At 45.2% G+C, this 12,826-nt stretch overlaps 1 protein-coding gene and 1 pseudogene across 3 annotated transcripts; both read left to right on the top strand.

Moving 5' to 3' along the window:
• The first annotated feature begins 2,518 nt into the window (after positions 1-2,518).
• LOC123083910 (serine/threonine-protein kinase RUNKEL-like) lies at positions 2,519-3,111 on the top strand (annotated as a pseudogene).
• A 1,299-nt stretch (positions 3,112-4,410) lies between these two features.
• Positions 4,411-12,134, top strand: LOC123086906 (uncharacterized). Of its 3 annotated transcripts, none has more exons than XR_006441158.1 (4): positions 4,411-7,599; positions 7,716-7,814; positions 10,605-10,703; positions 11,751-12,134. XR_006441158.1 is itself a non-coding variant. In XM_044508732.1 (4 exons), exons 1-4 carry the CDS (start codon positions 7,473-7,475, stop codon positions 11,848-11,850), a joined length of 441 nt encoding a protein of 146 aa, XP_044364667.1. In that variant the 5' UTR covers positions 4,411-7,472; the 3' UTR covers positions 11,851-12,134. The 3 variants fall into 3 exon arrangements, 1 of the variants encoding a protein (XP_044364667.1); XR_006441159.1 differs by having other exon boundaries at positions 10,605-10,729; XM_044508732.1 differs by having other exon boundaries at positions 10,605-10,719.
• The last annotated feature ends 692 nt before the right edge of the window (positions 12,135-12,826 follow it).

Raw genomic sequence — 12,826 nt, 5'->3', positions numbered from 1 at the left:
ACTGTCAGCTCGGGAGCTTCCCCACGACTTATTTGGGAATCCCCATTAGTAACACGCGGTTCACGGTGGCCGAGCTACGCCCCATGGTGGGCAAGCTCCAACACCGCATCGAGCCTTGGCAGGGGCGGTGTCTCTCTAAAGCAGCCCGAACGGTGCTCATTAACTCGTCCTTATCTAACCTGCTCCTATTCATTATGAGCTTCTACAGCCTGCCTGAGACTCTGCACCATGAGATCGCCAGAGTCCAGGGACGCTTCTTCTGGGCTGGCGAGGGCGATAAGCAGAAGTACAACATGGTTCGGTGGACTGAGATCTAAGCCTCGCGGTCAGAGTGGCCTCGGGATCATGTCCTCCAAATGCATGAACATTGCTCTACTGACTAGGTGGCTCTGGCGGATTGCGAACGGAGAGGGTGGCTTGTGGCTCCACATCATCCAACAGAAAAACCTCCGTGGCCAGCCACTCGCCTTCTGTCAGTGGTCCGGTGGCTCCCAGTTCTGGCAATCCATCATACAGCTCCTCCCAATCCTCCGCATAGGGACTTCGGTTGCGGTTGGATCTGGCACCGCCATGCTGTTTTGGTTCGATCGATGGGCTGGGGACGCACCCTTCGCGGCTCGCTTTCCTGGCTTGTTTGCCATTGCGGTAGAGCCGCGGATATCTGTCGCAGTGGCCCTAATTGACTTAGGGCAACTTGCATTTCGGCGACCACTGGGACTTGCGGAGACCGTCGATTGACATGATTTGCTTGACTGCATCGCGCTGCACGAGCCTGATCTGGATATGGGAGATGACCGCACCAGGTGGCGACTAGAGCCATCTAGCCAATTCTTCGCTAAATCCCTCTACCAGGCGATCGCCCCCTTCCTGGGACCCGAGGCTCTCACCACCATTTGGGAGATCCGGCTCCCCTTGAAGATTAGATATTCTTGTGGCAATGGATCCGCGGCAGCCTTCCGTCCGGCGTGGAGGTCTTCAAGCGCAACGGCCCTGGTGACGGGCGTTGCCCGATATGTGGGCCCGAAGAGGATTCGAACCATATCTTCTTCATATGTGTGTCCGCGCAGTTTCGCTGGAGCTGTTTCCGCGAAGTAGTGGGTGGCAGTTGGGACCACAACAACTTCCCCGCTCTCTTCGCCGAACTTCAGGCGCTACCACCCTCGTCTCGCCACATTAGGTGGCCGACCATCGGTGTGCTAGCCTGGACGTTGTGGACTATTAGAAATAGGCTCGTGATTCAGCGTATACCTCTTCGTCACGCTATCGACGCTCTGTTTAAATGGTCTGATTACTTGCAGCTTTGGCGGCCGCTTAGCCACCCCAGGGAGAGAGACGCCATCACCTCCATCATCACTCAGCTTCGCGCGATGGCTCTCCGAATGGCTCCGTCCCTTCCCCCACCACCACCGGAGCCGGATTATATCTTCCCCGCGTCGTCGCCACCGTGTGCATCACATTTAAGATTTAACAGGTGACCTGTCTGTATTCCCTAAAAAAATGACCTGTCTGTCAGATTTCCCTCCTACGCATTTAAACTAAATTGGTAAACTGGTACAGATTTTACAAGATCTTGTACATTATGGTATCATATATTTACAAACTGGTAAGTATTTTAAACTAAATTGGCAATCCCAAGTTACGTTCATGAATCAGTTTCAGAACTGGGCACTCTGCTAAAAAACAATGTTCATGAAGACAAGATCATGATATTTTTACAAAATTAGTGTTATGCTCAACAACCTGTAATTTGTTGCCCTGTCAGTTCACCAATTCAGCTTGCATCTGTAATTTGCAAGAGCCTTGCGCGTTTCTAGCTTCTGAACTTTCCCCTTTGTGGACTGTTTTTCATATTCTGCTGTTGTTGCTTGCAGGAGCACCGCTGCAGTCTGATCAACAGCTCGGGAATAATGAACAGCCGCCGCTCCTCCACAGCTAGAACCAGCAACTAGGGCGTTGCTCTCGTCTACAGGCGCTCTGCCGCCGCTCCTCCGTGCTGATCAGGACGAAGAGGTAGGGCAGGGTGGCGAGGAGTTGCGCGCTCGCGCACCTCGCCATCCCTAGCTGCACGGCCGGCAAGGAGCAGCAGCACACGGCATGCTCACGCGCCTTCCGGTTCGGCCGGACTTGACGAAGTTGGCCCCAACGGCGCCAGAACCAGCGGGAGGACATGAACCGTCGTGGCGTTCCCCAAATCAGCGAGCCTCGAGGGTTGCTTCTCGCTCAAGAAAGAGGTGTGGCCGGGTAGATCATGGGGTAGAAGGGGTTGGTTGGATCCAGAATCCAGATATACATAGGTTGGATCGGACGGAGCGTAGCGCCGCGCACGCCAGAAGAATTTGATTTTGCGTTATTTATTTGCCCGGTTTTTTCTTTTCTTTTGAGATAATTAAAAACAACCATAGTTTTTTTTTTGGTAAATGGTCGGTGTTAGAGTGCTTCCGTGGAATACCAATGTACCCTTCATTTGCAGAGGATGAAGATTCCAATACCTATGTATGCACAGAAACTTCTACTAGTGATGCTGATGGAACATGATTGTGTTAAGGTATCTGATATCCTGAATGAAGCGACAGTATCCCAGTGCTTTGAATATTTGCTTGGAGATCTTTCAAATGCAAACGTAAGCAATGTCAAGCTTTGTTTTGCTCTGGCATCTGCTCCCGACATGGACTCCAATATTCTATCGCAGCTTCAAGTTGTCAGAAGAATAGGGAATCTACTTGAGTTAATTTGTAACTGCCAAGATATGGATGATTTTCTAGAACCAACAGAGGAACTGTGCAGAGCTTTCATTATCCGTGGCACCGGCTGCAACAGAAGCATCGTCCTCACCAAAGAACCTGCAGTCCTTGTTGATAGCGCCTTCAGCATGAGCATTGTTGTTGATCATCAATCATGCATCATGGACATATGAGATCTTGGTGGCAGTATATGGGTATATTTCTGTTGGTTGTTGGAAATTCAGATCCACAGATAAGCGATTTGGCGTCAGATTGCGTGGTGTTGCTGCTCAAGGCAGCACCTCGAGAGGCCACAATGGGCTCGCTGACAAATCTCAGAGGCCAACATGTAATATTCGTCAATCACAGTGGCCGTAATGCGAGCAGATAAACCCATGGGATTCACGGAGGTCGATCATTTTGGATAGATTGAGTTTCGTGGAACCTGAATTTCAGTTCTCCTCTCGATTTGCAGTATGTAAGCATATTATACACCCCCAAAATTACAGAAACAGACGTACGTGGTTCCGAATTCGCACCACGAAGCTATTGAAATCGAAGGAAGCTAGTTCAGGATGCAACGGATCCTAGAATCTTACACGAATCGAAGCTATTCGGAATCGGGACGCAATAGGGTTACCATACACCAATGCTCACGCGTCGTCGTCGGCGGCCTCCTCCGAGGCGGAGCCATCACCATCAGGACCCTCGTAGACCCCCTGGTCAGGAGCAGGATCGGCGCCCTCGTCGTCGTCCTCGGCCTTCTCCGAGGCGGAGCCACCACCACCATCGCCCTCGTCGACCACCTGCTCAGGAGCAGGATCGTCGTCGTCGTCGTCATCGTCGTCGTCGTCGTCGTCGTCATCGTCGTCGTCGTCGTCTCCCACGGCACCACCCTCCTCGTCCTGTGCGATCTCCCACCAAACCTCCGGGTCCTCCTCCTCCGGTGGAAGGATGAAGTCGATCGCCGCGTCAACGCTGCGGCGGATGTTGTTGGCCTCGTCCGCCGCCGCGAGGAGGGCGTCGCAGGCGCCGCGGCGCTTCTTGTTGAGGACGAACTCGGCATTTCGAGGACGGGGCCGGGTGGCGAGGACGAGCATCCCCGACCTGAGGAAGGCCGCGCTCGAGTCGACGAGGGCGAGCGTGTCGTCGGCGCGCGTCCTGGCGGTGCGAAGCTCCACGAGAGTGCTCCACGCGCCCTCATCGACACCTTGGAGGTCGTCGATCGACGCGAGGGGCACGGCGGGGTCAGCGCTCCCTCCCATCAGCGCGTGGCCCTCGGCGGAGACCATGGCGGCCCGGAGCTGGGTGACGACCTCGGAGCGCCTGGTGACCTTATCCTCGCGAGGGAACGAGCACCCGTGGTGATGGCCGCATCCCGGCCCTGCATGGCGCCCTCGAGGTCGAAGAGCGGGAGCTCGATCACCTGGAGGAGCTCGGTGTCGATGCGGACGAGGAGGGCGTGCAGCTCCTCCCGGAGCTGCGCGCGCCATGCGGGCTCCGGCTCCGGCTCCGCCATGGCTTCTGCCTCTCTCTCTCTCTGTGGCTCTCTCCCCCTTCTCTCTCTCTCCTCTTCGCGGAACTGCGGGATTGCGGTTGGTTTGAAAGTTTTGGGTTGTGGGCTTGTGGCGGTGGTGGAAATGCTAGCACTTGTATTTTATAGGCCTATAGGTGGACCCCACAGCGCGCAGCTGGGCAACGCATCCCCTGCTGCCTCTTCTCCACCTCCGACGCCCCCCGCCCCAACCCACCCATGGCCTCCACCGCCGACCCCCGTCCGCCGTGGCCTCCTCCTCTCACTACCACTCCGTGGACCTTCCACGTCATCTCCCGTCTCCGCCGCCCACCGACTTGGCCTCGGTCGTCTCCAGCGCCGCCGCCGCTTCCTGGAGCGGCCCTCCTGTTCGTCGTCCTCCCTCGGGTCCGCCGCGAGCAGCGGCCCTCCATTTCGTTCGCCCGCCCATCCCCTGCCTGGGCCCGCCACCACCTTCCAATCCCCCCCTGCGCAGATCTGGGGCTGAAGAGGAACAACGAGATGGGGATCTGCTTCTTGGTGGATAAACTGCGAAGCCTGCGCGGGCAGATGGCCGTTATGGTGGCTGGCCCCTTATTGCCTGTGCTTGCCGTTGCTTTTCTCGTCTAATTGCTGTCGTGCAGTGTGATGTTGCTTGTGCTTGGGTGCTGCTTCTAGCTACAGGCTACTGCTGGCGCGAGCTGCTGCTGCTTTTGTTGCCTCTGCTAGTGTTTGCCGTGATTCCTGCTCCTGATAGCTGCTAGTGCTTGTCAAGATTTGTTATAGGATGTCAACTTGTGATTGTGATTGTTGTTTATTTCTGGCTGCTCTTTGTCTACGCTCCATGAAAATTGTTCCTAGCTGCTCCCCCACCCTTGCATGTTTCCTCCCAGACATGATTTGTATAGTTGTAAGTTGATGTAGATTAAGAGCCAATATATTGGATTTGGTGACATAAAAGGTGACTGAAATTTTGGTATCTCAAGGAATACAACGACAGCTAGTACATGACATATCGGCTGAACATCGAGAAATGGCACTTCCTTTTCTAATTAGTTGCACAAATTCAGGAATACAAGTACAATGCTGCTAATGTGCAATTGCAACTGCTCTCAGTTTTGGCATCTCTAGGTATTTTTGGGTAGCGGCAGTCTTTGTTCTTGTTCTTGCGTATCCTTAAGTATTGCTTGCTCTTTGAATATTGCTAATAGATATCTATTCTGGACGTACGAAGTTGCATTCAACTTGTGCATTATTTTGCAGTGCATGTCACTTTTATTGCGACCATATATCACACACCATTGTAGATGAATAAACAAGGCAGCTGAAAAGTAAATTGCATAACCTGATAACCCTAATTTATATACTGCTTTGCAATTTTATTTGAATATTGTGCAAAGCATATTTTCTTGTCTCGAATTCATCATGTCATTTTTCGCAGGCCCTATAGCTGGTTTCTGTTGGGCTTGGGATATCTGACTTGATTATATTTATTTAGCCCGTTATAAATTGTTCAATCTGTATCTGGTGTTCTTAAGGTAGTATATCTGGTTTTTGTTGGGGTACCTAACTTTCTTTGTTTTTTCTGTAATATGACGGTTCTTCCTCTGATGCAAGCTTAAACATGGCGGTGCTACTGTGGTGCCATGTCTGCCTTGTTCTCTAGGGTACTAAGGACCCCTTTTGGAGTTTTTCCCTCCATGTGCCATCAGCCTGCTTGCTGCCATAGTGATAATTCGATATCTCAAGGAATACATTGACAGCTAGTAGATGATATATCACCTGAACATCTACTACTACTATCGGCATGCCTGGCTCACTAGTGATTAGGAGCCATGCTTGCTGCCTCCGCACGCCGGATTGCTGCTGATCCCATCACTGGGGAAGGCCTCATCTGCTTCCTGTCGCTTACAACCCGTACCTGCAGTCGTTCACGCAAGGCACCAGCCAGAAATGGTGTCAAACAACTTAATACAGCTATTTGGATGTTTCTGTTTTTTTTTTGCGGGGTTGGACGTTTCTGTTCTAGTTGATCAGAAGATAAATGACTGGCTTGTGGCTTTGATCTGAAGTCTATTTGTTAATGCCTGGAAAGAGCATGGCACCGCAGGGTAGCTATACTGCTTGGGCTGTGGTTACAAGTAGAACACGAAAACAAATATGGTTTCGTTTGTGCTAAAAAGCTATTAGTCACCTCTTCATCTTCATTTCTTTTCAAGCTGCATGATTGTACGTACTGAAACACCAATAGTCCAAGACTATATTCCCTATTATCTTGGTATGGGCATCAAAATCTCTATAGAAAGTTGTTGGAGGGTAATAATGCGATTGATTAACTGTGGGCAGTAGGGGCTCTCTACTTGGTCTATGGAGACAGGAAACGATAATGACTGTTGAATTTACAGTACCTTGATGTTGAATTTACAAGATGCTGATGTTGGATTTACTGTCTTGTAGCTTTTGTAATTTACAGTAGCTCCACAAAGTTTGTGACTGTTGTTTGTACAGTGAGCTGATATTGAATGCTTGATCACATGAATTAGTCTGAATGCATATTTACAGTACTCTTATGTTGAATTTATAGTATGCTGATGGTGGATTTACTGTCCTATATATTCTGTAATTTATAGTAGCTCCATATAGTGCCATTGCTGTTTGTACAGTTAGTTGATATAGAATGCTTGATCACATGAATTTGTATGAATGTATATTACAGTTTCCTGATGTTTAATTTATAATACATTGATGATGGATTTACGGTCCTATAGCTTCTGTAAATTTCAGTAGTTCCTAAAAGTTTGTGACTGCTGTTTTTTACAGTGAGCTGATAGTGAATTTTCCAGAGGCCACCTCTTTCTGAGAACACCATCACTACGTTGCACTCTGATTTTGCTCTAACTGTTGTCCTCCTAATAGGCATTATACTTTTGCTTTCTACTTCTTTTGTTTTGCCATGTTTGTTACACTTCATCGTGATTCTTGTATATTAGTGTTTTTCTTCTTGTTTGTTGTTCTCGATGCTGCAACGGTAGTGACTGAAAATCCAGCAACATTCGAATAAAAGTTGAAGAATTCCTGTCCTTCTTCTCTTGTCTTGAACTCCATGCCAGGTGCGGCTTTATAATGCTCTCAGTGTTCATGACATTTCCTTCTTGTGCTGCAGTATTTTTATTTTCCAAGAAATTCTCAATAACCTCTTCATTTAAATACTCATCTTCCTTTTCAGTCTGCTATAACTGATGGTTATCTATGCTATTCTCAGCTTCATTATTACTCTCTGCGTGCTCCAATGTGGCACATTGTCTGAAGTGTATGAATTTCCGTGTAACATGATGGATCCTTCATCTTCAGCTACCTATAACAAGTGTATGCTTTTTATTTATTTATTTGTCAATGAATGTTTGTTGCTGATGCTATCTGGATATATGTTTACATTTTAGTTTCTCTACTTGATGTTTCTCAATTACCTTGTCCAAGCTTAGGTTGTCAAAAAGTCCTACATCCCAGGGATTTGAAGAAGCTGGATCAATACTCGCTTCATCTCCTTGTGTTAGTTGCAGGACCTGCAAACATGGTAGAAGGTTAGTTCCTCAAAATAAATTAAAGAAGCTTTCTGTAGCTTGTTGCCTTATTGTACATTGTTGTAATTACAGGGTTGTACAGTCCTGTATCATCGAACTGATTTTCTGTAGCATGTTGTCCATCCTGGTAGTTGACTAAGTTATTTTCTGTGAACTGTTCCTGTTTCAAGCAAGGAAGTCGATGCAATTTTTTGTCTGATGTGTGTAATGTACCATGTAGTTCAGCTTTGCATGCACTCTATGTATTTACCTCAAAGTAGATGCCTGACTGGAGCAACCGAGTGAATGAACAAGTACTCTGCAGAGAGTTAGTTCATAGGTTACGTAACAACAACAAATTGTTAAGTTATCTGATCCTTGTCAAAAAGTAATTGCTTTTTTACTTACATTGAGAAAAGGATCATCTTCGGTGTACATAAATTCCATGTCCTTTGCAATGTTTGACTGCCTTGAATGATGCACATGTTGACTTTCTGTCTCTGTATGTTGGGTGGGATCAAGCCCCTACATGCAGTAGAAATTTATTTTGTTTTTCCATGTATGTTTGGTGAAGTCATGCAACTGAAGCACCTCATTGTCCCCTGTATTTTTTGCAACTTGTTTGTCTATGTATGTTTGGTGAAGTCATTCAAGTGAAGCGATATATTTTTCTGAGTTGTTTGTCTATGCATGTTGAGTGAAGTAGTGAAGTAGTGAAGAAGTCATTTCGTTGGTCCGTTAGAAATTTATTTTGTTTGTTTTTTATTAATGGGTAATACTGTCCAGTTTACAGTGGTCTTAAGAGTTTGTGTTTACGTTTACAGTTTCTTCATGATGAATTTACAGTACCATGACGATGGAATAACTGCCCTGTAGTTACTAGATTTTTTTGCATTGCTATGATGGATTTTACTATCCTATAGTACTCATAGAAGTCTGTTTTTCTGTTTTTGTAGTAAATTATAGTTAATTGATGACGAATTTACAGTAACCTGATGATGGATTTACTGTCCTATAGCTTATATAATTTATAGTACTACTACAATTTTTTATCAGAATCGCTAATTTACAGCCGGTTGAAAACAATTCGTTTTCATTTGTTTTTCCTGCCGTACGATATCTGTGCTGAGATTCGTGTTTTTTCCATGCCTCCGCCAGCTTGTTTGTTATCTGGCCCGCCAGAAATTCGGGACGCCCCGTTATTTCCTCATCAGAGTCTTTTTTGAATTTTTCTTTTTCTCTACTCTATGCTGTAGGTCCTCCCCTTCCCCTTTCTCATTTTCAGCCAGTCAACCAGAGCTGAGAGAGAGGGACGCATGATGTGTGTTATGTGTTTGGCGCTCAAATCTATTGTTTATTCCCTCTTGTTAGTTGCATTTAGCTGTGATAGGTCCCCACAGCTATGATGTATGTGGTTGTGTTGTCCGTGCGCTTGATTTAGCTGTGTATCGTGCACTCAGGTTGCTAGCGGATTGCTTCCTGTTGTGTTGGATTGAGTCTGGATTTATGTTCTAATGATAGATATGACATAGTTTGTTATGTCAGTGATTGCTCGGTCTCGTTTCCTAATTGATAGAAATGATTTTGTTGGGTGTGACTAGTAGTAACTTACTGGTATATTGGTCTCTAATCCTATGTTGGTGCAGTTATTGTTCTTGTGTTTAGAGGGTGTTCATTTCATTCAGTTTGTAGTTAAGTTTGCTGTCTAGCCTTAGTTTGTTATGCCTGCAGTGTAATTGTAAATTTCTCTTCTATTTATAGTCATCTTAAGGTCTTTTTACAGTGCCTATGCCGCTGTAATTTCTATGCCTTTTCACTATTTGTTGGGTAATACAATTTTTTAACATGATATATGCATTAAGCTTTGTTTTCTATTTTACAGTCTCCTTATTGTCTATTTACAGTGTATATGCAACTATTGTAAGATCAATTTCTCTTCTAGTACAGCATCTTAAGGACTTTTTACAGTGGCGAATAGAAATATTCTAACTTGATAAGCACAATAATTTTGGCTTATCTAACACTATAATTCCAGTCATCTAGAACTGTATTTCAAATGTAATCCCCACTGTAATCTCTATTGATCAGCAATGTAATTCTAGTGGTTTGCTACTGTAATTCTAGTGGTTTACTATTGCAATGTCTATTGGTTTTTGTAAGCACCGTAATTCTACTGAATTTTCTACTGTAATCTCTATTGGTTTTGATTGTAATTTCTCTTTTTAGCTCTGTTTTTGTATTTGTAATTTCCATTTTTTTCCTGGATTACTACTGTAATTTAAGATGCATGCCTTTGTAATTATCTTGCTTGCCAGTGTAATTCATTGGTTTTTAGTTGATTTCGACTGTAATTTAAGTTGATTTGCAATGTAATTTTGAGTTGTTTCCCACTGTAATCTCTGTTGCCTTTTTAGTGTAAATTATATCTTGCTTTTCTAGTATTTTTTAATTTTCATGCCGTTTGCATCTGCCTCTGTATCTTTAGTGCGAAATGCACTGTATTCTCATCTTGTCTATTAATGTATTTCCAGTGGTTTAGCATTGTAATTTAAATGTAATTACATAGTTATTTTCCGCGGGTTTACTATTGTAGTGCGAAATGCACTGTATTCTCATCTTGCCTATTAATGTATTTCCAGTGGTTTAGCATTGTAATTTAAATGTAATTACATAGTTATTTTCCGCGGGTTTACTATTGTAATCTATAGTGTTTTTTGCTGTAATTAGCCTGGTTTAGTTATGTAATCTACTAATCTTCTTGTTAGTATTCTGTTTTCTTGATGAATGTGCTAATGTGATTTCTTCATTAAGGAATTCTTCGTCATTCTGAGTTGCATGCCCATCTCAACTTACTAAGGCAGGCAGCATATAACCCTGCTCCTCCAGTGTGCATTGGCAGCAAGAAAGAAAGTAGGTTTCTAGCGAGGTATTTTCATGTTAGTTGTGTTTCCTTCTTGTTTTTTAAGTTGTCTGCCATCGTAATTTATGTTGCTTGCCAGTGTATTCCATTTCCATTTACTGTAGGCCTGCCTTTGTAATTTTAGTTGATCGCCTCCATAATTTATGTTGCTTGTGAGTGTATATTTTCTCTTACTGTTTTATATTCAGTGATAGTAGCGTAAGCAGTTTAGTGTATTCTTTTTGTCTACTAAAATGCAACTTGATTCTAGAACAATAGGAACTACCCATGAAAGTAATTTCATTTGTAAAATGTAATAAGCCTGAATGCAGTAAAGCGTGGACTATGTATGCCTGATTTTTTTTACAAGATTTTTGATAGTAATTGTCTTACAGAACTACAGTATTCTTTTTCAACCATAGTTCTTGGTGTCTTTTCCAGTCTAGTCTTTCAAGTTTTGTACTGTTTATTTTGGACATTCGTACAGTGCCTATGTTTCTGAATTACATTGTAATCTAACTTGTAATTTACAAGCCAGGATGCCGTAAATATTATAGTCACAGTAATTGCAAAGAGAAGCTCACAACAAGTTGATCGACAAGTCACAGTAATTTGAGCTCTTGTATAGTGCCAAAGTTTCTGAAATTCTGTCTTTTGTTCCTCGAATTTTTGTTTGATCATTTCCCAATTGATTTATATGAACATCTTCCCTCCCCCCCCCCCCCCCCCTTAGTTTCTTGACCCTACACTGTGTTGCTTGGTTCTTCTATCTTTTCTGTAGCATCTAAGAAGATTCCCATAGTTCGAACGCCAATTAGTATCAGTGCATAGCCTGATTTTTTCAGTCTATTTTCTGAACATTAGTTTCAGTGTGAACTTCTTTGTAATTTCAGCATGTGATGATTAATTTACAGTAGCTTGTTGATGAATTTACAGCAGCCACATGATGAATTTGGTGGCCTTTTGATGAATTTACAGTATTTGTTGATCATTTTACAGCAGGTTGATGATGATTTTACAGTAGCCTAATGATGAATTTACCGTATGTTTGTGTTCAGGAGTTTCTTCCACAAGTATCAACTTGAGATCTTTGATGATGCCATGAGAATTTTGGGTTCTCTTCCAAAAGTGTGTGAAGAAGAACAAAACTGTCAATAATCTAGAGAAGGTTGTGAGTAGTGACCTGGCAGTGTTGCCTTTTGGGCCCTTGCGTTGATTGCTCATGGATCATAGAGCGCACAGGTCATACAAACACGTGTCACATTTGTAGTGCATGATAAAATTGATTGAATGTCTCTTTATTTTGAGTCAAAGTTTTTGCCCGTTGGACATGTGACATACAGACAGATAGGAGTCAGATTGTTACTGGTTGGCATATTTGATTGAAGGCCAGTTCAATTTCAGTGAATTGTAATATAGACACGTTTTTTTTACTTAATACATATATAGCTGGAGCACTGCTTAAGCTCCGACGTGAGAAAAATAACCAGACTTCACAATAGGACCTACAGGGAACAGAATGTACAGGGGCGCTTCAAAGATTTGTTCCACTTTTGGATGTAATCTCCGGGAAAACATCAGGCGAGACCGTCTCCCTAACTGCCGGCATACCAAACCCCAGGACCTGACTGCATTGCGCCGATGGGAGACTCTACCTGAAAGATTTGCTGCATTTCCTGCTTTCAATATGTTTCAGCATGCCTGAACGGCAACCAACACTTCCCTTGCCAGAGCTGCCAGGCGAAAGGGCGCTAGTTGCATAAAAAGGCCGTGTGCTGCCATCCACGGCGGTTGTATCCCATCTGCCGTGAGTTACCTGTCTTGCAGCATAAGCCAAGTGCAGAACTGGCACTGGGATTTTGTTGGGCCCACCCTGCCCACCCTGCCAGGCTGGCTAGTTATATAGCCATGCCATAAAGGCATCCCTGTCGAACCAATTCAGCCCAGCGAAATACCCCCGGGCGCGCGCGAGAGCGAGGGAGAGACAGAGAGGGAGATGGCGGAGGAGGCGGCATGGCGGGTGGAGCTCCGGGCCCGGTTGACCTCCGTCCAGGAGGATGTCGACGGGCTCTTCTCGAGGCTTGACCGGAGCGTCGCCGCTCTCGAGCAGGAGCGGCTCCACGGCCGCGACGCG

The sequence above is a fragment of the Triticum aestivum genome, chromosome 4A, assembly GCF_018294505.1.
Source record: "Triticum aestivum cultivar Chinese Spring chromosome 4A, IWGSC CS RefSeq v2.1, whole genome shotgun sequence".
Lineage (NCBI taxonomy): Eukaryota > Viridiplantae > Streptophyta > Magnoliopsida > Poales > Poaceae > Triticum > Triticum aestivum.
This window is presented reverse-complemented; position numbering and strand designations above follow the sequence as displayed.

Bases quoted from the DNA above. Each gene is read 5' to 3' on its own strand.
- LOC123086906 (XM_044508732.1), top strand. From the start codon at position 7,473: ATGGTTATCTATGCTATTCTCAGCTTCATTATTACTCTCTGCGTGCTC. The intron at 7,600-7,715 runs GTATGCTTTTTA...GTCCAAGCTTAG, and splicing joins TTCAGCTACCTATAACAAGT to GTTGTCAAAAAGTCCTACAT. The intron at 7,815-10,604 runs GTTAGTTCCTCA...TTCTTCATTAAG, and splicing joins ACCTGCAAACATGGTAGAAG to GAATTCTTCGTCATTCTGAG.